Source organism: Cataglyphis hispanica, chromosome 5, assembly GCF_021464435.1.
Source record: "Cataglyphis hispanica isolate Lineage 1 chromosome 5, ULB_Chis1_1.0, whole genome shotgun sequence".
In the NCBI taxonomy this organism is placed as follows: Eukaryota; Metazoa; Arthropoda; class Insecta; order Hymenoptera; family Formicidae; genus Cataglyphis; species Cataglyphis hispanica.
The window spans coordinates 786,984-814,683 of NC_065958.1; the positions used below are offsets into that span (position 1 = coordinate 786,984).

Below are 27,700 nucleotides of genomic sequence, written 5' to 3' on the forward strand. Positions count from 1 at the left end.
TTTTGTATTAAAATATGTCAGATGAAGATACAAAATAACTCGAAAAATTCTTAATAAAAAAAATACTTTATTATAGTGTAATAGTTTTAGAAAGCTTTCAACATAAGCTATAAAAATATTCAATAAAAAATAAGGGATTCCATTTAAGAAATTAAAAGTGTCCTTGACTTGACCTTAACGATGCCATCCAAGGTTAAACCAATGACACCATCTTGTTCCCCTCTATGTTCCGCTCAAAACCATACAATTTTTGTTGAAAACGTTTTTCTTTAAAATGCTTAGTTTTTGAAAGAAAAGGGGTGTACGGGTGGTCTAGGACACCCTGTATATGGAGCATACAAAGTGTACTAAATTCACTTTAATTTTATTATTGTACGCTTTTGAGAGCGTTTTCGTAATTTTAAGACACGAAAATCACGCTATTTCTGCTAGCTATACGTGCGTACTTATCGGTGATCGAACGTAAAGACTACTACATCGCCTGAATAACATGCTTGACTATTTTCTCTTATATGTATAGACACATACACACACACGCACGCGCACAACACACGCACATGCACACATATATGTATATAGTCGCATAGGATGCAGACACGGATAAACAACGACGAACAACAAGACGGAAGGGGTGCTACAGTTTCTATATTAAGCTTTGTGAACGAGATATTCTCGGCGAAGAGAGTCCCTTACGAGGGTCGGTAACGGACAAGGACATATATATCAATGCTCTGACACGTTGCCTAGGATCACATTATCGATGTCACTTCCAGTAATGCATCTTTCTGCATCTAACATTATCGCGACAAATTGATTATATATTTGATTTTTATTGCGAGAGCAATTAACGATTTTGATTTTACAATGCCTGATAATAAGCGCATCTTTTCCAATTAAGGAAAGAGAATAAATAAAATTGATGTAAAATTGATGTTTAATTTTTGACATTCCCGCGTTCATCGTCGTTTGTTTCACACGCTCGCTTCCCAAAAACTGTTGAAAACTATTTCTTCTTTGCCTATAATTTTACACAAAGAGAGAAAGATAAAGAATGAAAAATAAATCTGTTTTCTGACCAAGAATTTATCGTTAGTTTATACAGTGTAGATCTATTATCGTTATCGCGTGAGAGTTCCATATTCAAACTTTAGAAGCAAACTTCATAACGATATCAAATTAGACGCCGTGATTATATTATATTATCGCAATGTTGTCGAGCATATTTCAAGCGATCATCCCCGACATAACTTCCTCATTCGAGGATCCTAGGAATAGTCTCCTATCTTCTTATCGAGTTATCGTCCCATATATGCACACGTTCCCTAAGCTCGTCCTTCGGCCCGTAAATACGAAGGGCAATGAGAAACAGTTGCTGGGGACATAAGGCATGGAAAAACGGGTCTTCGTGAGCCGCAAGGGTGCGGTTGCCTAGCTACGTGACGTCATCTCTGACACACTGAAAGAGAAACGTGTCGGCGATGCGACAAAAAGCCGACACTACATACGTCGAGGTCACTGCGTCATCATACGCACACATGAATCTGCGAAGAGGAGAATTTCAGAAACGGATTAGATACCTATTCCTGGGATGATCGAAAGAGAAAGAGAAAGAGAGAGAGAGAGAGAGAGAGAGAGAGAGAGAGAGAGAAACTCTGTATTTCTGCTCGACTGAATCGACCATTGGTCCGAATGTAACACAAATAGGAAATAGAATAGATTGGTCTTCCAAAAGATTTTCCAGACTGGTCTTGAATCGCGGATGTCTAATGGATTCCGTTTTAGGAAAATTCACTCACCACACTATGATGAAAAGAAATTATTGTGACGATATATTGGCCATCTTCATCAATAAACGCATGATTTAATATTTATAAGTTGTTTGAACCATTTTATGTCCATGAAGATCAAAAAATTTTTTATTTAAAAAAGATACATTCTTCGGCTCACTTAAGTTGGACGAAGTTGCTTGAATGAAGTATCAGGACTTGTTATGTTTCAAAAATAATACAATGGCAGAATTAAATTTGATGTTGTTTTGTAATTTCAATTATAGCGCGATATATTTTGCATGAATTTTCAATTTCGATGTGTACATGTTTGTGGAGATTTAACTAAAGAAAATTCTACTAAATCCATCTATGTAAAACTGATCCTTTTTATATATTAAAATATATATTAAAACCTTTTTTAGTACAAATCAATATTTATTTTTGATCGAAAAAATTGTTAAGCATATAAAGGACTCACATGTAAACTTTGTACAAAATTTTATATATAAATTCTTTCTGCTTTTTCACAATTAATGACCGACATTGTATCTAATCCAACATAAATATTGCAAACCACAACGTCGGCCAAGAAATATTGTGTGTATGTGTGTGTGTATCCCCTATATGTCTTTAAAAAAGCTATTTATCATCAAGCAAAATTTTTGTGCCAAACTCACACTATCGCTTTATGGTGCTCATAGCTTCCGAAAACTCGACTCGTAAAATATCGTTGTCCAGATTTTTCCTTGGTCATCGGACCAAATCTATTATTTACGATAATTTTTTTGTGTTCTATCAAACAATTCATCTTTGCTTGCCTTATCGGTGGAACATATAAAAAAAATTCCGCTTAAGAAAATTATTTTATATGTAGTTTATTTTTTTGGGGGGACGAAATTCTCATTAGTACGTTTTTCTCATTTTAATTTTCTTAGATATGTTTATCCAATATAATTATTTAATAATTATTACAGTTTTTCTTCGTGAGAAAGTAAAATTTAACATTTTCTACAAAAATACTGCGCATTAAAACAAGACTCGCTATTCTTTGTTTTATCATTAGTCGTATGATGACAGTCGAGAGCACATATATGTATAGAGTGAGCTATTTAATTAACCTACTGGAATAATTCACACAAAGCCCTTAAATTTAAGAAAAAAATGTTTCAGACAAAAGTTGTTTGATGTTCTGATGATGATTTTTTTGTCGTATATTCTTATAATTTTTCTTAAGACCTCTTCAAAACATTATAATAAAATATTTTTCGAGTTATTTTATATCTTAATCTGACATATTTTGATATGAAAAATAAAACATCTTGAAAAAAAATTTAGTTTCTGATAATCTTACAATAATATTTTTACACAATAATGAGACAAATCAATTGGTATGAAGAACACAAATAATTGTTAAAAAAATATATTGTAATAAGTAAATAAGTACTTTTTCTTAAAGATAATTTTTTTCTTTTCACTAATTAATTTGTTTCGTTATTCTGTACATAAAAATATTACGATAAGATTATCGAAAACTAAATATTTTACGAGATTTTGTTTTTGTTCCTATATCAAAATTTAGTTTTTATATCAAAATATATCAATATAAGATATAAAATAACTCGAAAAGTACTTAATAAAAAAATACTTTATTAGTGTTTTAAAAAGGTCTCAAGAAAGATTATAAGAATATTCAATAAAAAATATAATTAGATGACCCCTTAACAAATTTTGAAACATTTTTGTTTTACGGGCTCTGAAATATTTCAGTAGATTGATCAAAATGGCCCATCCTATATAAAGCCTTTTTTTCTCTATAAAGAATATTTCATAATAATATTATATAATTGAATAATATTTTTTTTCAAATTTCGTTGAATATGACAATGGCAAAAAAAAACAGAGAATGAATATATATCCCATAATATTGATACTGAAATGTTGTGAAAGGAGAGAATCGATGCAATGTTTATTCAAATCTTTCAAAAAAAATTCCCTGACCTTCCAGGTATTTTTGTTTAAAATTCCAGATAAAAAAAATATTTCAAAGATGATTTGATGAAATTTGGTGCACTTTCTAAAATAAATTTGTTGTGTGTTTGATAAATCTTAATGACTAAAAATAATATCACAATAAAAAATATACTGTGTATATGTTAAAATATATACTGTATAAATATATTGTTAAAACATTATATATATATATATATATATATATATATATATATATATATATATATATGATGCATACTCATGTCAGCTGTGATGCCAGCATAATCTCGTTTTTTCGACATTCAAAAGAATGCGTCGTTTGCTTTGTTATTTTATTTCTCCTTTTATATTTGCATCAAAGTAAAAAAAAAGATTAGTCAACACATGTATATATATATATATATATATATATATATATATATATATATATGCATATATATATATATATATACACACACACACACATACACACACATTATATATATAGAGGGGGATATATATTTATATTTAATATATTTTAATATATTTTACATAACTCATTTGAACTTGCCAACTGTTTATAATATAGAAGCAAAATTATGAAAGTGAGAATTGTTAAAAATATTCCCTGAGTCCCCATATATGAAATTCCATGAGAATTCCCTGATTTCTCTAGGTACAAAAGAAATCCCTGAGAAGATTTTCCATATTTTTCAAGGAAGTAGATATCGTGCGATAAAATGCCGCTGCGTTCTCCGCACGAGCGTGATGAAAAATTCAAACGTCATCGTTCAGAAACTATCTCCTATTATCGATCCTTATGAAGATTATAGCATTTTAGAAATGGGAAAATGTGATAACCGACGGATATTTTCTTCAGGTCGTCTCTCACGTTACCTTGTCCACGATTATAGATGCCGATGTCGAGTTTTTCACGCTCGGTGGAGCGCAGCATGCTTCAATAAAGCATCTCAAAACGTAAACGCTTCCACACTTGCAGCTTATGCAAGGTCTTGAATGTAAAAGATCGACTACATCTCCCAGTTTTCACACAAATATACGCGCCATTACATTTTCCTGTATTAAATTATCGAAATAAAGTCGTGAATGCAATATTCTTAACTAATAGTAGCGACAGAAAATTAGATTCCGTCCTTTCTATTTTTTAAGCTGACATTTGCTTTCTTCCACTTTCTATTACTGGCTAATATTAAATAAAATGAATAATTTTAAAATAAATAAGAATATCTTTGTTTCCTTTTTTTTATTTCGTCCTTTTTTCTTACCGAAGGTAGGAATATCACATAAATATATTTTCCTTGTTTTATCCCGTGAAAAGAAATAGCAAACACATTCAATGCAGAGTAGCTTTTTTAATCTCTAAATATAGAATAGAAGATTTTATTAAAATCTTTATAAGTAAAAGTGTTGAACTTGCAATATATCATATTACGTTACTTCATTAATTTAATTACCGCAAAGATGAATACTGTAATGAATTTTACTTGTGTGTGCGTGTGTGTGTGTGAGTGTGTGATTATTCTGTAATAATATCACTAAACAACTACATATACTTTTATAATGTGAGATATTGCATGTGTTGATTAATTTATTTTTTTTTTACTTTGATGCAGATATAAAAAGGAGAAATAAAATAACAAAGCAAACGACGCGTTCTTTCGAATGTCAAAAAAAACGAGATTATAGTGACATCACAGCTGACATGACTATGCATCATACTTATTATAGCAATATACATTGTCTACTTTTTCGTGTAGCCTCGAGGGTGCTTTGCTGGAAGAATGCACCAAGTGGTCATTCGAGCTGTGAAAATGACGCTTTCTCTCGCTAGGTCATTTCATTAATTTGAAACAGGTGTTGCCTAACGCTTCGCATAAAAAAAGAAAATTTTTTATTTACGCGCGAGATAATTTAATAAATTTAATTTTTTTATTATAATGAGATATCTTATTTCAGATAAACACACACACACACACTTGTATATGTATACATATATGCTATGCTGTGTAAAATGTTGTTGATATTAGTTAATGTGGATAAAGTTTTTCGTATATGTACTGTGTGACCATAAATTTAACTTTAAAATCAATATAATATAAAAAGATGCACTGTAAATATTGCACAGTACCCTTCATACACTCGATTGTGCCTCGGTAAGCTCGGATATAAGAACGCGAGGAGGAGTAAGAATAAAACTGGAAAGAATCCACGCCATTGAACGTAAAAACGTAATGTCATACGCAGTGAATAAACCGTGACGTTAAGCCGAAGTTTATATTCCGGTTTTTCCACTTGGCCTAGAAAGTGGCAACACAAAGAAGATTTACAAATCATTTGTCTCATACTTCGACGATGATTGTCACTCGCGTTAATATCATTTGTATAATTTTTGCTCCCTCTTTGCCATAATACTACCAATTATCACTTCTAATATAATCGATCATAATCTACAAGAAACTTGATAAATCTAGATTACTTTAGAATAATGAAATTGTAAGTCGAGAATAAAATCAATAAAATTGTAAAAAAATAGGAGACTGCTTTTACAATTTATTTATTTATTTTATTTATTTAAAAGCGCGCGCAATTAAAAGAATATATTATTATTAAATTGAATATATTAATATTATTTAAAAAATGTGCATAATGGTTCGAGATTTTAATTAATTTGAATTCAAGATGGACCCGACAAATATCATTAGAATTTTTATATAATAGAGGCATATTAAAAATCAAAGTTCATATCGAATTGATATTTTAGTAATATAAATATGTTACTTTAACATTTTATGCAAATTTCAGATTTTTATTTTTAAATGTTCATAAAAACTTTGATTTTAATTACTGTAAAATTCATATGATTCAGAAAAATAGCACTGTAATAAACTGTTACTAAATAATAGATTTTATACGGTGTCCCAGAATTACTGCACCACCTACTAATGGTAGATTCTTGAGATCATTTGGAGGCGATTTTTCCTCAGCAAAGATGCCGAGAGAGGTCATCAATTTTTGCAAGTTTCCAATTTCTTCAACATATCTTTGTAATTAAGCCTTAACTTAAAATTCTCTCTTTCTCTATTAAAATAAATTCTATCTGAAATTAAAGAATGTAGTTTTAACTCTCTATAAAGTTTAGTTTGCAAAAAGCTCTTTTCTTTTTGAATCGCTTATAATACGCAAATCATTATTATGTTGATATTTTTAGAATGAAGAAAAATTCTTAAAATCTTAATTCTTTAAAATTCTTTAAAATTCTTTAACTCTTAAAATCTTAAAAATTTATATAATCTCAAAAATTTGTCATTAGTAGATGGTGTTGTAATCCTGGGAAACTTTGTACACGAGGATAAAAACGAACATCTATTTTATGTAATCAATTAGCTTCACTTTTACATAACTGCATCTAGTTATGGTAAACCCCGCTTCAAGTGATTGTGCGCCCGCAAAATTACGTCACGTAATTGGGAAAAAAGATCGATTGACAGCAGCGTCACACTATTATCTGCAGGTATACAAATACAGCGGCTATCAATTCGACGTTAGTGTCGGATGACGAGAGATATATCGTAGTGTCAAAGGGATAAACGGCGTACGATGAAAATGTCGAGAGGCGAACCGGTACTCGTAAACATCGCGGCAATAAAACACGCGAACGATAAAGAAAAACTTGTATTGCCGGGTGCTCGAATGAGGTTTCTCATAGACAGGGAGAGGAAAAGAGAGAGCTGTATAATTCACAACTCTTTTCCAGCGAATATATCTGTTACACGAGAACGCTCCGGAAAGAGCAATTGCTGAGTTTGCAGAGAAAACCTCGCCTCGCCCACGTTCTATTATTCAACGATGAGAGTTTAACATTCCACGGAATTATTATAAATGTACACAGTTAAAAAAAAATGTGTATTAAATTTAACAGATGTCACATGTCCCAAACAATTCACACAAATTTTTGTATTAATTTAACGTAATATGAATGTTAAATGATGACATTAATACTATGTTAATATTTTAACACACAAAATAAATGCAAACCTCAAAGTAATTTGAAATATATTTTGTGTAAAATGTTACCATATTTTTAATGATAAAATTAATTGGGGAAAATGTTATTAACGCTCTGTAGTTACTGTCATTCCTCTATTGTAAAATAAAATCAAGATCTTTTTCTTTTTAAAAATTTGACAGATAAATCTTATCAGCTTATCACTAATGATACGGAACATATTTATTATGTACGATTAAAAATAAAATTAAAAATAGGTTCACATTGTGTTATTTTTACACTTTTTTCAGACATTTTAATAATTTCATATTTGAATTCACTTAACACAATAATAATATGTTAAATTAACGTATAAATATGTTAAATATTTAATACAAAAATTTTAACCAGGAAATTTATTAATATTTTATTAATATTATTAATTTAATAAATTAATATTTAATAAATTAATAAATTAATAATTTAATAAATTTAAAATATTATTAATATTATTAATATTTTTTACAAAGGAAATTTTCTAACTGTGTAATGATATTATGCAAAGAGTAGAGTCTTTCCAATCGAGATATTTGTCAACAATTTTACGCAAATGATGGAATATTTTCGAACAACGAAAAAAAATGATCTTTTGGGGGGGCTTTTTCAATTATCCTATACATTAAGATGTATACGCGCCTGCCTCATGCACGTTTCATTGTATGCTTCTTATTGTATGAATAATTTATATTTAAGATTCTTGTAAGAAATCGTGCGAAATTTTCAAGCATCTTCAGGTGGAAGAAGAGCCAAATACAATTAGGGCTAAGATTGAAAATTACATCTCTGCACGCGAACCTGATTCCTTAATTAGACAGACCTCTTTTGAAGCAAACCGTCATTAGTACACGTTGTGCGTGCGATCACGCACATATTCGAGATCATAAATCATTCGGGTGCAGCCGTAACATTCCTGCGCTTTGCCGTAATGGCCGTACATGCCGCTGAAAACACGTGTAACAGCTCCATTGCGTTCAATAGAACAAATCTGTCGTCAGCCAATGGTATCATACATTGCCAATGGTAAGCCCTTGATATCTTGATCGTAATAATCAACGCCGATAGAACGGCGCGCCATATTGGAGCAACAAAAAAAAACTTGTATCGCCGTAATCAAGGTTGAAATTTCTCCAGCAAGAGGAGCGGCATTTCTCGTTTGTCGAACGAGACGGAAGATGCGTACCATCTTTCTCGAAGTCGGTGAAAAGCTCAGTGAAGGGAAAATGGTGTGAAAAAAGGAATGAGAGAGAGAGAGAGAGAGAGAAAGAGAGAGAGGGGAAGAAAGAGAGAGACAGAGAGACAGAACCGAGGAAAAGCCTGGAGACTGTATTCCGCTGTTCGTCTTCATAAGCGATAAAATTCCTTCATCTTTTCGCCGATCACAAGAAAATATTTGCTGTTCGGCTAGCCGTTCGTGCGCGCGTCTTTATCCAAGCAGAAGGACGAAACGCGGAATTAAAGCGGCACTCGTCGGCTGATCCTCGCCAATCCAATCCCTTTTCTTCATTACATTCCGAGCAATCCATCGTTTCCGCTTATTGCCGGACGAGAGTGAGGAGATTGTAAAAGACCGGCCCGATCGATTCAACTTGATCGGTATTAAACGAGAATCGAGTGGAAAATGGAGCTGTCTCCCTTTTTCTTCACTCGCTATCTTGTGCAACACCCCGATTATACTCGTAACGAATCAAAGTAAAAAGTTATTTGCCGGCTATAAATATCTGTCAATTCGACATATTTAAAATTTGATAAAAAGAGAATATTAATATTATTATTCGAAACTCGAATTCTATCATAGAAAAATTAAAGAATGATTTTTCGTAAATTGTTTTGCCATTTCAAGTAGCTTAAAAACAATTTGATAAGAAAATAAATTTTCCCGATTGTACAATTTGCAAGATAAGGCACGCAAGAACTGTCGTTATATGATGTTATTGGGTGTTACATTTAAATATGTAAATTCAAGTAAAGTAGAATTTTCTCTTCAGATTGCTCGGATTAAAGTTTCGCATAATGGAAAGTTTTCATTTAACAAAGCGGATAAGCAACAGAAGATAAAAGAAAACACCAGAAAAATGAAGAAAAAGAGAAAGCATAGAGAAGGCAAACCTGTTGTAATTTGAGTTAATTTAATCTCTTTTCTGCATTACAATATGATGTTTTCTTTCATCTTATTGTTAGAGGAAAAAGAAGATGGCTTGAGAAACTTCTTATCATTGATTCTAAGCAACTTTTATAAATTTTGGATAAAATTATTCTTATAATTTCATATTTAAAAGAAACAAGAAAATTTGTTATACATATTTATTTTTATTTATTTTTATTTTTTATATATATACATATATACATATTTTTTTTTGTGGAATATTGACCTTTTCAAAAATTTGCTGTATGTATTATATAAAAGTATATTGTTTCCATGGATACGAAAGGGGGATTTCATCAATGACGTCACTATCTGCAGTTCAGCGCTTGCTCAGGATGAGGTTGAAATTGAGGTCGACGCACTCGCAATTGCATCTGTGATGCGACGTCACACAATCTATTTAAACTTATAACTTATTTATATACAATAAAGCTACATTAATAATTTCTATAAATTAATCTCATACAATTATTCAGTTTTGTATATCCTAAACTATTTCTAAACTATGCAAGAAGATTTCGCGTATGTACAAAACAATGAATCTTTTTATTCTCACATAAAGATTTTGTCAATTAGAAAAAGAATTTATTCATATATACAGGTCATAAATCTCGCTCCAAAATATATCAAAATTTGCGTTTTAAATAATGCTGTAAAGATAACATATTACCTTGTATTTCAACATATTTCTAACCAATCCATTTTTCACGACGTACACTCTATATAATATCGAGTATAGCAAAATGCACATATACATCGTAGAAAGCAAAGAGAGATTTATTATTTTTATTACGCGCATGAAAGGTGTTTTGGAATCATATATTTTTTAAATCTCCAAATTATACACACGTTATAAAAATAATGTTGTGGAAAAACTATTCTGACATATGAGTATAATATTAATAAAAAAAGCATTAAATGCAATCTGTATGTATGCCGATATATCTCTTTCATCAGCAATGTGCTTTCGTAACTATTTCGTAGCTATCATATATATATATATATATATATATATATATATATATATATATATATATATGTATTCCACGTGTAATGACTGGGCTTGGGCTCATCCAATCCAGTGATGCATAATACGCAGTTTATACCTTGATCTCTGGCGTAGATGGACGAGTAGAAATAAAGCTGGTGTATCGTCAGATTATGCTGTATTCAAATTATCATTCTAAATTGCTCCATTTTTTTGCAGCTAGATCCATCTCGTCGACGATATTTGAATATAATCTGCCTTTACATCTGTGCTTAAACCAGTTTTATATTTCGCATCCTGACGATACTTCCCTTAACTACGGAAGTTTAAAAAAGAAAAAAAAAGAGCCTCAAATAATTCACACGAAAAAGTAAATATATTTAAATTAATATATTTTAAATTATTTATATATAATTTTTAATTATTATTTTTAATTTTTTAATAATTATTTTTAAATAATTTATATATTTTTTCATTATGTATTATTTATTATCATGAATTTTTTCGTCTAAAAATTCGCTAATATTTAATCAAAATCAAAAGTAATCTAATAATATCGTAAATTTTTACTTAACGTTATATTTTACGAAATTTTCTATTTATTCTCCTACTTTTCTCTCTATGCAATCTCGACAAAGTCTTTCGGAACTCGCTCTATCGGAATTTAATATTTGAATTTAAGATTTTAATATTCGTTATTGGACAAATACATCTTGTGTAAGGACGCGATTCCTTTACGACTTTGTGCACGCATGATTTCCACTTTGTGTCTGTCGTATTCGTATGCGCAACAACATGTCGCAATACGCTCCTGCACGCAAACACGTCAAATGCGTACGGAATTGTACGACCGCATAGTCGTCATTGCGAAAACAAACGCAGCGGTCGGTTATTTTGGGAGCACGGACCAGTCAGCGTACTGTATATTTAGATGAAATATGTATATTCGCCTGTCAGACTCACGGAAACTGAGCGCGTATTGCTTCCTTTTCGCGTTACGCGCTTTGATAAGACTAACGCCGATCTTCGTTAATAGTTCATCGAATTCGGATATATGGCTTAATTAAATGATAATTTGTTGCTGATTTTTTGCTTTAATCTCAAATTTATTGCTCCTATCAATTAGCAGAAAATTTATTTATTAAAGGTAGTGCATACTGATCTCATACACATTAACTAACATTTGCATAAAAAAAAAAAACATTGCCAATGAATTGTAATTTGAAAAACAAATCGTAAAAAAAACAAAAACAGACATCAAAAGTATTTGCAATGCTTAATTGCAATGATATTACAAATAGAAAATTTGAAAATATTAAATTTTAATAAACATGTGTCAACTAGAGAATATTATAATCTATAATCATATGATACAGTAAAGTAATCAAATGACAAATCATAAAGCACTAAATCATCGCTAAACATGAAAACAAGTTATTCGAAAATGTTTTTAATATCAAAATCGAAAAAGAGCACAATTAATTTTTTATTTTATTTTTGTAGCTATATTTTGTAGTTTATTTTATAGTTATATAGAGGTTGAAACATTTGCGATTATTTTTTAAATTTATTTTGCAAATAAATTCTAGATTAAAACAACAAATTAGCAACAAATTGCGTCTCTATCGCGAAGAAAAGTAATTAATTTTATAAAAAAACAAATGACAAATTAATGGAATTATACATAGATTACTTACTGCATAGTAATTCCGCCGTTATGTCTTCTCGAGTTTCCTTTTAATTATTTATTTTTGATAACACTCAAGATTCACTCGCGAAAACACAGTTAATTACGATTACGAATTACTATGACTAAGCATCAGGAAACTTATACGATTATAGATATTCATTTTTATTTTTAATTTGTATATTTATTCACTTGTAATGAGAGATATTCTATGCATAAAAATATGCTATCGTTATTAATTAATAGTATAACTTTTTATTGCTAAAAAACGATGGTAATTATGCAAATTAGGGTCGACCTCACAGATTTCAATGGCAATTAATATATATTATCAAATACACTGTCCTGAGTAAAGATTTTAATTGCTCACTGTTTATTAAAAAGTTATTAACGAAATAAGTTTAATGAATAAAAGATAATTTTCTAACATTAGTACTAAAAAGTACTCATACACACAATATAGAATGCGGAAACAATACGGGACCCTAAAATATCTCGAAGAGAATAGATTTTGGACGAAAATGTTAAATAAAAAAGTTTTTCGGTATCGAAAGAGCTATCTGACTGACCATCTAGATTTTAGACGCAGAGTCTAGTTTGATCCAAGTCGATTTTTTTTCAAGTAGGGACCCATATTTTTTATCGGATTTTTTACGGATTTAAGTTCAGAACATGTTTTTACATCTGACAAAGCCGACAAACATTTCCGAGGCTCCTTCTGGGTCCAATCAAGTTTTTTGATAAAAATTTATATTTTTTTTTTGTCGCGTTGGAGCGCAAAGCCCACATTGAGCCCAAAAGAGATCTCGGACCTAAATATTTATTTCCGCTATGTCAGATGTAAAAACATGTTTTGAATCTAAATCCGCAATAAAAAATATTCCTACGTGAAAAAATCGATTTGAGTCTTTCTGCCTAAACTGAACTCCAGGCCCAAAATCTAGTTGAGCAGTCAGATAGCTCTTTCAGAAGCTTTTATATACATTTCCCTCCAAAACCAAATCACTTTGAGATATTTTAGGGTTTCGGTATTTTTCCGCACCTTGTATACGATGTATGTGTATATATATATTATAAAGTGAAAATGTGGGCAGAGTTCTTCCCTATGCATCTCCATCCCGAAAGGATTCTAACCTAATTTCCCAAACCTAATTTCAATCATTAAAATCAGAAATAGATTTGGATTAGGTTAGAATTTTTTTTCGGAATGAGATGCAGCGAGCTTTCTTTCTTTCATTTTATAATAAAATAAAACTATAAAACACTTTTTTTTTTTAATTTGACGTGTGAAGGGAGAAGATATATAATAATAATAAAGCGAATATATTAATAATTATTTTACGACAAAAACTCGACCAATCAACAACACTATGTGCAAAAAGTCCAAATTCGCATTGAAAAAAATTTTGACGGCCTACTTGTAAGAAAATACGCTACGAATTGACATATCGTTTATAAATAAAAATGGCTTTGCGAGGATGTATTCTGAAGAGCCCTCAATTTAATGTCGTATTTATTTTTTAACCTTTTTTATGATTGTTGCATATTTAACATTATGACATAAATATTAATGTACTGTGATCATTAAGATCATTATGTTGTTACATATAGGATAACGCATTGAACTCTACGTTTTATTATATAAATAATCGACAAATTTGTTATAATTATGATAAACTGTTAACGAAATATTTCGTAATAAAAATCTTTTTTTTTTTTTGCCGTGTGACACACAGTTTAACCGCGTGAAATACGCACTTATTTAATCCTTTTTAATTAATATTTTAATAATTCTTGGAAAAAAATTGCAAAATAATAAAGGATGTACTCAGTTTACTGCGCTCTATCCATTCAGTGTTAGTACAATCTTTATAGACACCCTATTTTAATTTTCTTTTGAAACTTTTTAAATGTGCGAAACAACAATAAGTTTGACTTATACTACTTAAATTTTAACGAACAATAAGAACTGCTACTGTTGCAAAAAATTGAGACATAAAGTTGTATTTTTTCCTGGAATACTTCTTTTTTAATGTATGAATATATAATGCACACATACACAAAGTCAAAATGTCCATCTTGTTAAGAAAAGTTTCGAAGAAAAGAAATCTCTTAATGTAGAACGATGAGCGAAAAATAATAATTGTTTCTTGAACACAAGTTTGCATGTCAATGCCTTTGAAATGTCAACGTAGGAACTCTGCTATATAATATTGGCTTTTTCACACACATATAAATCATACAAATTCTATATTACGATATAAGAATTGACATTCTCGGTAATATTAATATTTTATTCTTAGCGGACATTTGTCATCCCGTATAGATTACTTATTTTAGACAGAAATACTTTTTAAAAAAAACACGAAATAATGATAGTATTTTTTTATTTATATATTATTTATTTAACTCAATTCATGAACAAATAACAATTATATAAGCTTATTCTATAAGGTAATGTAAATATGCATAATCATATGCAAATCCTCAACTCGAAAAAGAGATGAATTGATCATGACATTTATATTAAAAATTACATATTTGTAATAATAGGATAATTAAATAATAATTAAAATTTCTCTCTACTTTAGAAATGCATACTCTTGCACACGCATATATGTTTTTATTAAATATATTTTATATAAGCATGATATAATATTATTATTTTAATTTATATTTAGCAGCGTAAGTCATATATCAAGTTTAAATGTCATTTTAAATCATATTAACTTATAGATAAGCTGAAAATGCAATAGCAAATGAAAATTTAATGGTGTGCATCAGAACATTAATCTTTCGGCAGTTTGACGTCGTATATTAAATTATCGAATTAGTTGTATATAAATGTTTTTCAACAATTGTCGGAATAAATAACAATAAAAAATTTTTATAATTTCTCTTGCAGTCTTACGCTTTACTCAACTTTCAACCGTTTTATTTTAGAATTTACGGTAGTGGAAAATGCAAGCTTTCCTTTACTGCGGCAGACAATAGCTCTTTGAAGGGATGACGTAGCGTATTACACATGCCGTATCATGCCCGAAGAGTAGATCAAATACATATGTTTCGTTACAATTTTATGAAAACAAGAAGAAATTTGTGTTTAAAGATAGAACCTTAACCCCGTCGTTCAACATAAATATTCTATTTAATTTCTCGATAAAAGAACGCAATAAAACCACATACTTTGAATCGAGTCAAAGACACTTTATAATATTTCATCACAAATTTAACATACCTGCGTTGCGATGTTAAAACTTGAAGATACCTTTATTATCTGCCGCGTATTATCTGTCACGTGTATTTAATTACACTAAATATTTTTCTGATAAAATAATAAAAGTTTTATAATAAAACTTTTTAAAGTAAAAGCGGTATATTACCTGCAGTAATATTTGTGAAACGTGACAAAAGTTGAATGTTGCTTAACGACAGTTCATGATATTTAATATTTTATATCTTTTTTAGCATGGAGGAGTGAATTTTTTAATTATTTTTTAAGAGATTGTTAAAATGGGAGTCTTAGTCTACAGAAATTCAATTCACATTGGATTTATCAAAGAAATGAATTCACATCTTATTGTTAATCGTGATAGTATTGAATAGCAAATGTTAGTGAGCGCAATTGACGAGATAAATTCTTTGAAAGTAGGAGTTAAAAACTTGCATTCGACATTGAAATACTTAATAGTATCTCAACGTGCATGAATGTATACGAACGTCATTGAATGTATACACGAATTATATAATACCTCATTACACGATAACATAGAGCGAAACACGACGTTAAACACATAAAGCTAATTCGATTTACGTAATCAAAGTGCAATAAATAATGAAAATGCGACATATGCAAAATTGTATTTGGTGAACGCGTTATCTCCCTTGGCAGTGCATAAATAAATGGTAATTTCGATGCGCGAGGTGTAACTGATTTATTTGGCCAAAACTTGGATCGCCAACAGACGGCGACGAGTCGAAGACTCGCTCCATAAAGACTCGATATGAATCATATTGAATTGAATCAATAGAATAGCCATCTGATTTGCGACACTCTATCGAATACGACAATCGGATATGTCTTTACGAACTTGTGCAAGACGAAGAGGCTGCCCCACACACGACAATGAAACTTTGCAGTTTCCAAGTAGAGCACAAGAGATATAAATCTGATCGAGAAGCGTGGCATAAAATAATAAGCTTTCTCTTACGCGCGAAATATAAGATGCTCCTGCATACAAACTGTAAATTAGAAAATATCAGAAAAGCTCGAAACTTTTAAATGAGCTGCATAACGAGAAGCAGACTAAAAAATAAATCTTAACTCCGTAAAAGAAACTATTATGCTAGCAATCGCAATGGGTGATTCTTGAATGTTGACTTTTTGCGCTATTTCGTCAAAAAATATTCTTATAAAAACAAATATCAGTTTATATCGTCGGTATTATTACCGTTTTAATTATTGCTTTGAAATTATCTGATGGAGCTGTTACTTTATTTATGGAATTATTAAAAGCAAAAAATATCAAACATCAGCAAAAGTATATATTTTTTTCTTAAATAAAGTAACAATATTTAACAAGTTGACTGGAAAATCTTCTATAATATAGTAAGATTACTATATTATTTTTGGAAAGTAGGAGTTTTTAACTCCTACTTTCAAAGAATTTATCTCGTCAATTGCGCTCATTAACATTTGCTATTCAATACTATCACGATTAACAATAAGATGAATTCATTTCTTTGATAAATCCAATGTGAGTTGAATTTCTGTAGACTAAGACTCCCATTTTAACAATCTCTTAAAAAAAAAATTAAAAAATTCACTCCTCCATGCTAAAAAAAAAATATTAAATATCATGAACTGTCGTTAAGCAACATTCAACTTTTGTCATCACACAGATCAATTTGTCTGCGCAATGATATGTAACAGCGATAATAATAGCACAAATAGAAAATAAGATTAGTACATATATGGCAATAATTTTTCGAAATATGATCACATAGTTGAACTTACTTATTCCCTGCATTAGTGTGACAGATGTAAAAAGAAAAAAAAAACATTTTTTTTCTGATATAAAAAAAAATTGAAAAAATGTTTTTTTTTATTATGTTTTTAACATTATTTTCTTTTTACTTTTTTTGTTAATTATTTTATAATTAAAAAATTTAAATTCTTATTTTTTAATCTTTTTTTTTTTTTTAATGATTTTAATGAATTAATGAAACTTTTACGGCTCATTACATCAAACTTTACATAATCCGGAAAATTTTCAATTAGATGCACAACAAAATTAAATTTTTATTAATTCAAAATAGTTAATTATTAATTATATAACTATATAGCCAATTGGAATGCGAGCTACATTTAAATTAATAATGGCTAATTTAAATCTATCATCTAAACAATTAAAAATATTGGAAAATCAATTTACGGTAATCAAAATATAAAAATATTAAATATCTTTAATATTTAAAATAAAATAAAATTTTGAAAGAAAAAAAATGAGACTTGTTATTTTATTTTTCATAAAAAAGCCGTTTTTTTAGGGATAGAAAAAAGGCGAAATAGGGAAAGGACGGATATGAGTTATTATATATGCTCGTTTGCGCCGGAAATGGATATATGGCAAGCGCTACGAGTTACAGCACGGTCATTTGTAAACCGCGTAAAGAACGCCATGTATACATAAAGCGCAGGATGCGCGCAAAAAAATGTGTGTAATGTGATATATCCTGGTCGCGAGGATTGTACAAAGAGGTGAGGGTGAGAAGTTTATTATGTTTGAGCAGGGTGTGGGCGTCCGCGGCGTAAGAGCTTTTAATTGAAGTCACCCCGCCTCGAGAGCAGCCTTTAGGGTCTTCTTATAACCAGGTATATGGACAATTGAGCTATTCCTGATGCTTAAATTGTTTATCTTGCGACCTACCCCCTATCCAATGATTACGATCGCAGTGTGTATATACGAGCATGTTAGGCTGCTCTTAAGTACCGTTCACACATATGAGATGAAAAGCTCGATCTGCATTGAATGTAACCGGGGATATCATTACAGAGGTTCAACTTATTTTATTATATGTATCGAGAGACATCAATGATAGTAAACTCTTTTTCGCGCGATAATAAAAGCTTTTATGGATGAATAAAGAATAATATCTTCCTCAATACACACGCGTAAACAAAAGAAAATTATTTTCGTTGTAAAATTCTAATACCTCTGGAGAAGTTATATTTAAATTTTATTGTTCGTATAAAAACTCTGATGCTCTAAACTTATTGTCGTTATTTGAGAAATGTATATATAACTGCTATAACATTATATATCTCTGCTATAACGAGATAAGATCAATAACGATACTTTAAACACGCTAATATTACTCGTATGAAAGGCAGAATAACACGTTATGATGGAAAGCTATAAAATTGACTTGATTAACTCAATACTTGATTAACCTTGTTTGATGTAAACAATGATGGAACAAAGAATGACGGACTATAATATCGTCGTTTATCTATTCGCAATACAACATAGACTTAATCGCGATCGGGGTCAATTGCTATTTTTGATCTTGGGGAAGATACAGTTGCAGTAATCGCGATTTTGAATGCTCAAAGCTGCCATAGCATATCTGCTTTGGTATTTTCGTTAGTGGCATGTTTATTTTTATTGCCTAGCCCAACATATATAAAAGCCGTCGACACTCTCGTCGTATGTTTGAACACGATCAAAGTGTAAGCAAATGTTGTTTTATAAATTATTCATGAAAATCGATTGATTTCGTGGTATTGTGGATTCTGAAAATTATCATGACATTGATAAATATATCGATACATGTTTTATATTAAGCATGGATGTAAAAAGCCAAACGCATCGCATTTGCTTTCTTTCTCTTTTATGTTGTACCTATATATTTTTCAGCAAACGGAAGTGCAAGAAAGATATAATAACTCGTTGCACTTTTCGCCAGTTTCATATCACACAGTATTATTTTGTGAATGATACATTTTTCTGAGATTTTAATTTAAATGTCAATTTTTTAAAATTTTTTAAAAAATTGCCCACTTATTCTTGAAAGAAATGATTTTTCTTTCAGTGAAAATTTTACTGAAAGTTCTCCTCTCTTCCGTAATTTTTACATTCGCAATATCAAATATTGTAATAATTAATTCTCGAATTCAAAAATTTCATTAAAGTCAAATGTATGTGTAACTAAAATATAAAAGTAGAAATCTAAATTATTATTATTATATTCTACAATATATAGGAAAGGCTATTATTTCAAAAATAAAAATATTTTTATTATTACTGTCTTTTTTTACTTAGAAAATTTCTAAAAAAGTTTAAGAGAGATTGTCATTTATAAAATTAAAATTTAAAAAAAATAAGTCTACCAAATAACATTTTTTTTTTTTTTTAATTTTTTTTAACTTAATTGAGAACATACATTTGTCAATATCGAACGAACGAGAGATGCGTTGGGACTGTTTCTTTCTCGCTTTCACCTTCTCCGTTTGCGACCTATTTTTCCCGCAGTTATGACGCTTTCACAATGACGTCATCGCTGCTCTGACGTCACCACCGCACCCTTACGTAACCATTCAGGATGACCTCGTTTCCCTCCCTTTGAATTTCATCCTCTCTCTCTCTTGCACTCTATCCCTAAAGCTTAATGGCCGCCTCCTGTGCCATTCATGTGAATATTCTCTCGCTTAGCAAATGTGCTCTATTTCATAAAATGATTTGTTATGCGATTGTGCAAATGTGGCGTCCTCGATATATCGCAATATCCTCAAAAGCAATATGAATTTTACCAATGTCGCATTCCCATACTTTTGTTGTTATTTTATTATTATTATTATTATTATTATTATTATTATTATTATTATTATTATTATTATTATTTTTATTATTATTTATGTTTATGTTAGAGAATAGTACAGAGAGAAATCAGAAATCAATCTCTTACAATTATCAACAATTATAATTATCGATCTTATATATTTATATATTTATATATTATTATATATAATATTTATTCATATTATATTATTGTATTACATAGTGTATTATATTATTCATATTATATATATTATTATATACTTATAGAAGCAAGTTACGTACATCTATTTTGTATATAATCAAAATTGCAATAAAATATGTTGCACTGGAGGTAACACACATTTTAATTTCCATCATAAATCAAACAATATATTTCAATATCATCACAATTTATATTTTTTATCTGGACGTGTTAATATATGAAATTTAATAATCAAATTTTTCATATTTTGAAATTTAATAATCAAATAATATTATTAATTAGAAAATTTATATATATCTAAGTCATATATATATATATATATATATATATATATATATATATATATATGCAATTTAGGTTAATATATGTTAAGCAAATTTAACTATTTAAAACTGGACACATATATGTATGATATGTATCCTGCATCAATCTTCATTTTAATTGATGACTTTCAAAATTAGAACAAAAAGAGCCACAATCATACGATGTTCCAATTCTAAATTTATTTGTTTTAAATTGTTTATTTGTTTTAAATTTTATATATATCAGTAATTGCTTACCAAATTGAATGTCTGTAACAAACTCATATGTAATTAAACTACAAAGTAAAAGATACGAAGTCGGCTAGTTAATTAAAAATAAATCTTTGAAATTAAATCTTTTTAATTGCATAATGTCGATAAATGAATATATTTGAACATATGTACTATAGCTACGTGATTGAAGCACAAGATAGGATTATACCGCCAACAGGCGCATGCATGTTAAAAGCTCAGTAGTAAATCCAGATATTCCACCGACATAGGAAAATTCCATATTCGATAGAAATCAGATTAAAATCTGGTTGAACTCTTATCAATAAAGAAATATCGCTCAAAAAAGTTCTGCGAATAGAAGAAAAGGTTTGCAGAAAATATATATATATATATATATATATATATATATATATATATATTGTTCAGTTTTTAATTAGAATTTTTTAATTAATGTCAGAGCTTGAAACGAAAACTTAGAACAAACATTTTGAATGAGCAAAGACATTATTGCGCTCAAAATTTGTCAAATTATATCTATAATTTTTATTTTATGAAATATAATATAACATAATTGATTAAAAAAACTTAATTTATGATATATTGATCATAATTATTCTATCCACGTTCATGTTTTAATATTATCATTTGTTACGTTTCCAATTAAATGCAAGATTATAGGATTAATTAATAAAATAAATAAATACAATAGCTTTTTATTTTAAATGTGTACTTTTTTTATTATTCATTAAACCTGATCATGTAGATCAGTTGCTAAAATAAAACCAAAGCTTTTCCGAAGTTACTTGACTCTACTTATAAAACTTAATTCAAAGTATAAGGTCGAAGAATTTCCATCTAATTTAGCATACAATGTCACAAGCGCTACAATGATCTTGTAAATTAGAACGGAAGAATGACTTATCGTGAGGCAAGATGGTTTTTAATAATAATAGGCTAATAATAACTGTTCATAGTTTTCTCAATTAATCAAGTCAACTTATTAATCGAAGGACATAAATATTTTTTACACAATTATCGAAGTAAAAATTTTATTATTATTTTATAAAAGGGATAAAAACGATGAAAAATAAAACTTTGAGCTAAAACTTGATAATTGACATTTTTATCCCGTCAAATACATTCGCGATTGTTACAAATTTATTTTCAACGACGTAGCATAAACCGCGCCTTTTGCAACCATCCCCTACTTGCGACTTTATTGCTCATAGCACAGGTTTAACAGAGCAAAAAAGCTAAAAGGCGACGCCCTCTGTCCTTGGTCAAGAGTATCGATAAATGTCACAAAAGGGCTCTCTCTCTCTCTCTCTCTCTCTCTCTCTCTCAAACCTACTTAAATAAAATTCGAAACTAGGTCAGCATTTCACAAATCTCATTTTTGATGAAATTGCTCATTTTACTTTCTACTCAAATTGAAAGTTTTAACGATTACACATTATAAAATAGACTCTTTAAAAGATAAAATGTTTTAATTAATGATATCTTTGGTGATATCTTTAAGTTGGCAAGTTTAGGATGGATAAAATAATAACTTTTTTTAATTCAAATGTCAAAAAATCTAATTTATTATCAGATTTTTTTTTTTTTATTATTTGTTATTTATTTTTATATTTGTATAACTATAATTACTGTGAGAGAAAATCATAGTAATCGAAAAATCTTATAATTTTATGCTCTAAATAGTCAAATGATCAAATATATTCGAATAATGTATTTCTTCATTTATTTGTTATGTTAAGTCGTATCTGAATTATATACTAAACTTTTTTTGTGATTGTAACTCTAAATTCTTATATATTTTTACTTTTTTTAAATTTTAATTGCTACTTGCAGATGTTCCTAGTTTCAATACTTTGGATATCCAAATGATCAATTGTTAGAAACAAGAGCATCAATCTTTGAAAATTGACAATGATGCGAACAAATCACGCAGTACTGTCTGACTATTAATTGAGCGGAAAATCATTGATTAAATGGTGTAAACCGCGGAATAAGCTCCTCGGCCACTACTGTTCCCGCATCGAATCACGTTTTCCGCTCCTCCTATCCCAATCTACAAGGTGAAGCAGTATTCACAGCGTATTTCAGTGCCAAATGAAATTTGGCTAGGAGATAGATGCGTGCTGGTTTGCGGTTGATAGACCCAATATCTATGCAGATTTGGTCGAGCGAACTTGGTTCGTGTTTTCGGGATCGGCCAATTTTTTGTCAGTTTCAAGAAGTTTGCGCAAAGATACGCGTAATTTTGATTTTGTATAAATTGGATGCAAGTTTCACGAGTGTCACGAGCGATGCCGCAATTCTACGCTTTTCTACTGTCTAATTTTCCACTTGGAGTGAAAACCATATTCACTTTTAATTGACTACTACTTTAATTAAAGTGAGCTGTGCGAAAATATTTCAAACTTTAAATATGCTTTTATATTTGATATGATTGTTAATTTTATTAATTATTGTATAAGTTTAGGATTATTTATATCGCGATTATTTAGTAATTATTTTATGATTTTTATGAATTTATAGAATACATGCAATTAAATATATTTCAGTAAATATTTCAAAATATAATTTCTCTCTAATTAACATTTGTAATAAATATAATTTATAATTATAATAATTTGCATTTTTATACTTTGCATCAGCTTTAATTATCATTCTTTTCATCACGAATAATTATATCTAACGTATAATTATATTCATTATATTTATTCAATTATTACATAATCGATATTTCAGACGATAACGATAATTAAAAATTTATAAAAATAATTGACTTGCATTCTGTCCAATAAGTACGCCTATGTATCAATAGACAATAACGATGGTTATACAAGGATAATTGACTTGCGTTCTGTCCAATATGTACGTTCGTGTATTGATAGATTTGCCATTTAGTAAAATTGAATGTTATCTAAATTCAATATCTTAATATTGCTTTTTTTAGATACAAGACACATGTATCCTACACTCCCAAAAGAAATATTCGATAACAAAAAAAATTATTTTATATGACTCATAGTTCATTCAATTATTTCATTGTTGCTTAGGATTAATCATAATTCTTTAAAGACAATCTTCTTTTTTTTTTAGAAATTATCTGTACAGTTTTTCACTTTGGCGAATGCAGACGCTGTTCGAAAGCCTCGGATAGTTTTCGTAAAAAGGTTTTTCACTTGAGAGACACGGCTTAGGCATGCCAAATGAATTCCGTGAATAGCAATCAACAGAGCATATATAATTAATTGCATTAATTGCTATCGATCCATCGAAATCATGCGGAATCTAAATGCGTGTTGCCAGATGTAATTGTAATCAGTCAATTTGCGAAATGCGCATCTTGCGGATTTATTGTATCGACAGAAGCGACACGTTTCGTTGGGCTTTAATCTCCCGTTGAATGAAATTCACTTGAATCGGACAAAATCGAAATGAACATGCGAGCGAGCGAGCGAGAGAGAGAGAGAGAGAGAGAGGACGTATACCGGATTAATTAACGGCGGCTTTTCTTTTGTGTAATAGTCGTGACAGAATTACTTTCTATTACTGTGACTATTGACTGTGAAAGCACACAGAAATTCTATTGCCGACTCATTTAATTTTTAATCCAACAATTATTTCTAATGCTATAGATATATATATTTGTCATATATCCGAATAAAACTGTTCCTTTTTTCTAAAGATATGATTAAAAATATATATATCAAGTTATCCAATATATTCAGTGGATCAATTTTTTCAGGATTATCAGACAAATCTGAAATATATCTTGATGATTATATGAAATAAATATTAAAATGTCTATATATATATATATATATATATATATATATATATATATATATATATATATTCAGAATATAATCATATGTATAAATATATACGAAATATTTCATAAAGACTGTAACAACTCTTAAGGATAAATTCTTAAAATAATTTGGAGACGATTTTTCTTCAGAGAAAATGTTGAAAAAGGTCATTTTTTACAAGTCTCCAATTTTTTCTATTTATCTTTGCAACTAAGCCTTAAATTAAAATTCTCTTTCTCTAAAGTAAACTCTATCTGAAATTAATTAAAGAATGTAATTTTAACTGTCTATAAAAAATTTAGTTTGCAAAAAGCCCTTCTTTCATTACTTATAACACGGAAATTATTGATGCCTCGATATTTTTTGCTAAGGAAAAGTCATCTTAAAATGATCTCAAGAATTTACCCTTAAATGTTGTTATGAGACACTCTGTATTATAATGTATAAGTAAAATGTAATATTTTGCATCGCCCTTTTAATTTAGCACATTACATTTCTCTTTTTTTCAAAAAATTCTTTATTGCATTTGCTGTTTCAGGACATTGATTACGAGGGTTTTCGCAAATTTCTGAATTCCTACCTGGAGATCGATACACCGGATGAATTATGCCGACATCTTTTCCTTTCGTTCGTCAGGAAAGACTCGCGCGGGGTGGATGGCAAAGCTTTCAAAGTATGATATTGCACTTTTGGATTTATAAAAATTGCAGTGGTGTTATCGTTGTTACAAACAAAGTGTCTCGTTTATTGATGTGAATAATTGTAAGTGGCTGCGAGCATAAATTGCAGGCGCGAAGAAAAAAATAAAAGAATTTAGAAGAAAATAGTATTAATGTAGCACGAGGCACATAGACGCGAATAATGTTACGTTGGGACGAAAAAAGCGTATCATCTCGTACGAGAGCACTTTTCGACGACAAGAAAAGATACTCGCGTAAACGAGTGCGTCAAGAATTAAAAGCCGCGTTATCATCCACGTTTGTTGCTTCCCAGGAGATGGCTGTGCTCTCCTCGACAACCGCCTGTGCCGCAATTACGTCGCACACGACTTCCAGCAGTAACGTTAATAGCACCGGCGGAACTTCCGCGGAGACCCACGGCGGATCTACATTGGCTGACAAAATACACGGAATTACGGAAAAATTGCAAGCACTAGGTCATCACAGAACGGAAAACGAAGTCTCCAGGACGCGAACCGGTAAAAAAATATATTTGGTGCTATTATTTTACACTGACAGTTAATTATCTATCATGACAGTTAGATTGTCAGTTCATTAGAATACAGTAATACGAAAGGATCCTTTTAAGAGGAAAAGTAAGCTATAATTTTATTAGCATTATTGCTTGCAAAATATCTAGAAAAATTTTCCTTTAAGCAAGAAAATTAAATTATACATATATAAGTGTATGAAACAAACAATATATGTTGTTGAAAAATCAAAAATTATTCAAAATAATTATAAAATATTGATATCATTTTAATGCGAATATTTTTCCTCTCTATGTCCACAAAACTTTTTTGTTTCTCAAATTGTATTTTTATGGTAAACGTTTACTCTTGCGATTGGATAAAATAGGTCAGTAACAGGCAAACAAATGAGATCTCTGATGACTTAAATTTTTTTTATTTTGCATCATATAAATGAATGCTATTGTTCGCTTCGAAATGGCGAATAAATAACAATCGATCTGACCTGAAGAAACTTTGAATGAGAATTCCCGTAAACGCTGGCGGTATCATTCAATAAAATAAAATAAAATCGTTTTGATTGTAAATATCGACTTGTGACTTTTTTAAAGAATTGATTTAGAGATGCTATAGAAAAAAAAAAACTTGTATTTTCTTAAATATATTTAAACAAATTTTATGCACATGTATTTTTTATCTCCGAATATTTTCAGATTATAGTCTCTTACATTAGATGTGCGAATCATTGAATAATGAATATTTAGTCAATGAATCTTTGAAAGAACCGCGAGAAGGTCCCGCTTCATATAGAACCAAGATCAACTTGGGCAACCGATCGATCATGCTGTTTGTTTTTCTTGTGTTTCACGCAATCACATGGACGATTCAGGAAGCGTTCATCCGATGTTAACGGTCACCCATACATCATACAGCTGTTACGATGTGCTAGAGAAAAAGAGCACAGATAGCAGTCCAAGTCACAGCCAAATGTCGCGAAATTCGTCCAGGAAGTCGAACAATTCCCTCCTCGTCAACAACGGGAAATTGGAAGGTAGGACGCACGAGAATCCGCGATGAATCCAATGGTCCAAACGGTACATTGAGCAATACTATTCAATGTACTGTGTGTCGCAAGAGCGGCATGTGTTTTACCATTATTGCAAGCTAAGCTTTTCTGCTCGCACATTCAATCTTTACATACACATTACACAGGTTAATTGTTCCGTTACACATTTTTTCACATTGCATTTTTCATTCGTCCAATTGAGAAATTCCTCATTAAAGACTGATCCGAAGATGATTCCTTTTAAACGTAGTATAATAAAAGTATAATCCATCCGTTTTTCCCTCTTCTTACTTTAAGTGGGGGAGCTTATATTCAGAAGCTCTCGATGAAAAATCGGTTCTGCATGATCAAAAGCTCCTCTTGAATATTTTGCATTAAAGTTATTTGAATTATAGCTTTACATGGGATTAAAGGATAATAG

General features: G+C 29.8%; 1 protein-coding gene across 3 annotated transcripts in view; it reads left to right on the plus strand.

The window, feature by feature from the left end:
* The window catches only part of LOC126849762 (diacylglycerol kinase 1), a 104,543-nt gene that overhangs the window by 59,924 nt on the left and 16,919 nt on the right, over positions 1 to 27,700 (plus strand). For all 3 annotated transcript variants that reach the window (XR_007687448.1, XM_050591963.1, XM_050591964.1), the window contains exons 4-6: positions 25,563 to 25,697; positions 26,018 to 26,222; positions 27,103 to 27,264. Coding sequence is in view for 2 of the 3 variants with exons in the window: in XM_050591963.1 (XP_050447920.1) it covers positions 25,563 to 25,697; positions 26,018 to 26,222; positions 27,103 to 27,264 (502 nt within the window). In the remaining variant the exon portion in view is untranslated. The remainder of the gene's footprint in view (positions 1 to 25,562; positions 25,698 to 26,017; positions 26,223 to 27,102; positions 27,265 to 27,700) is intronic.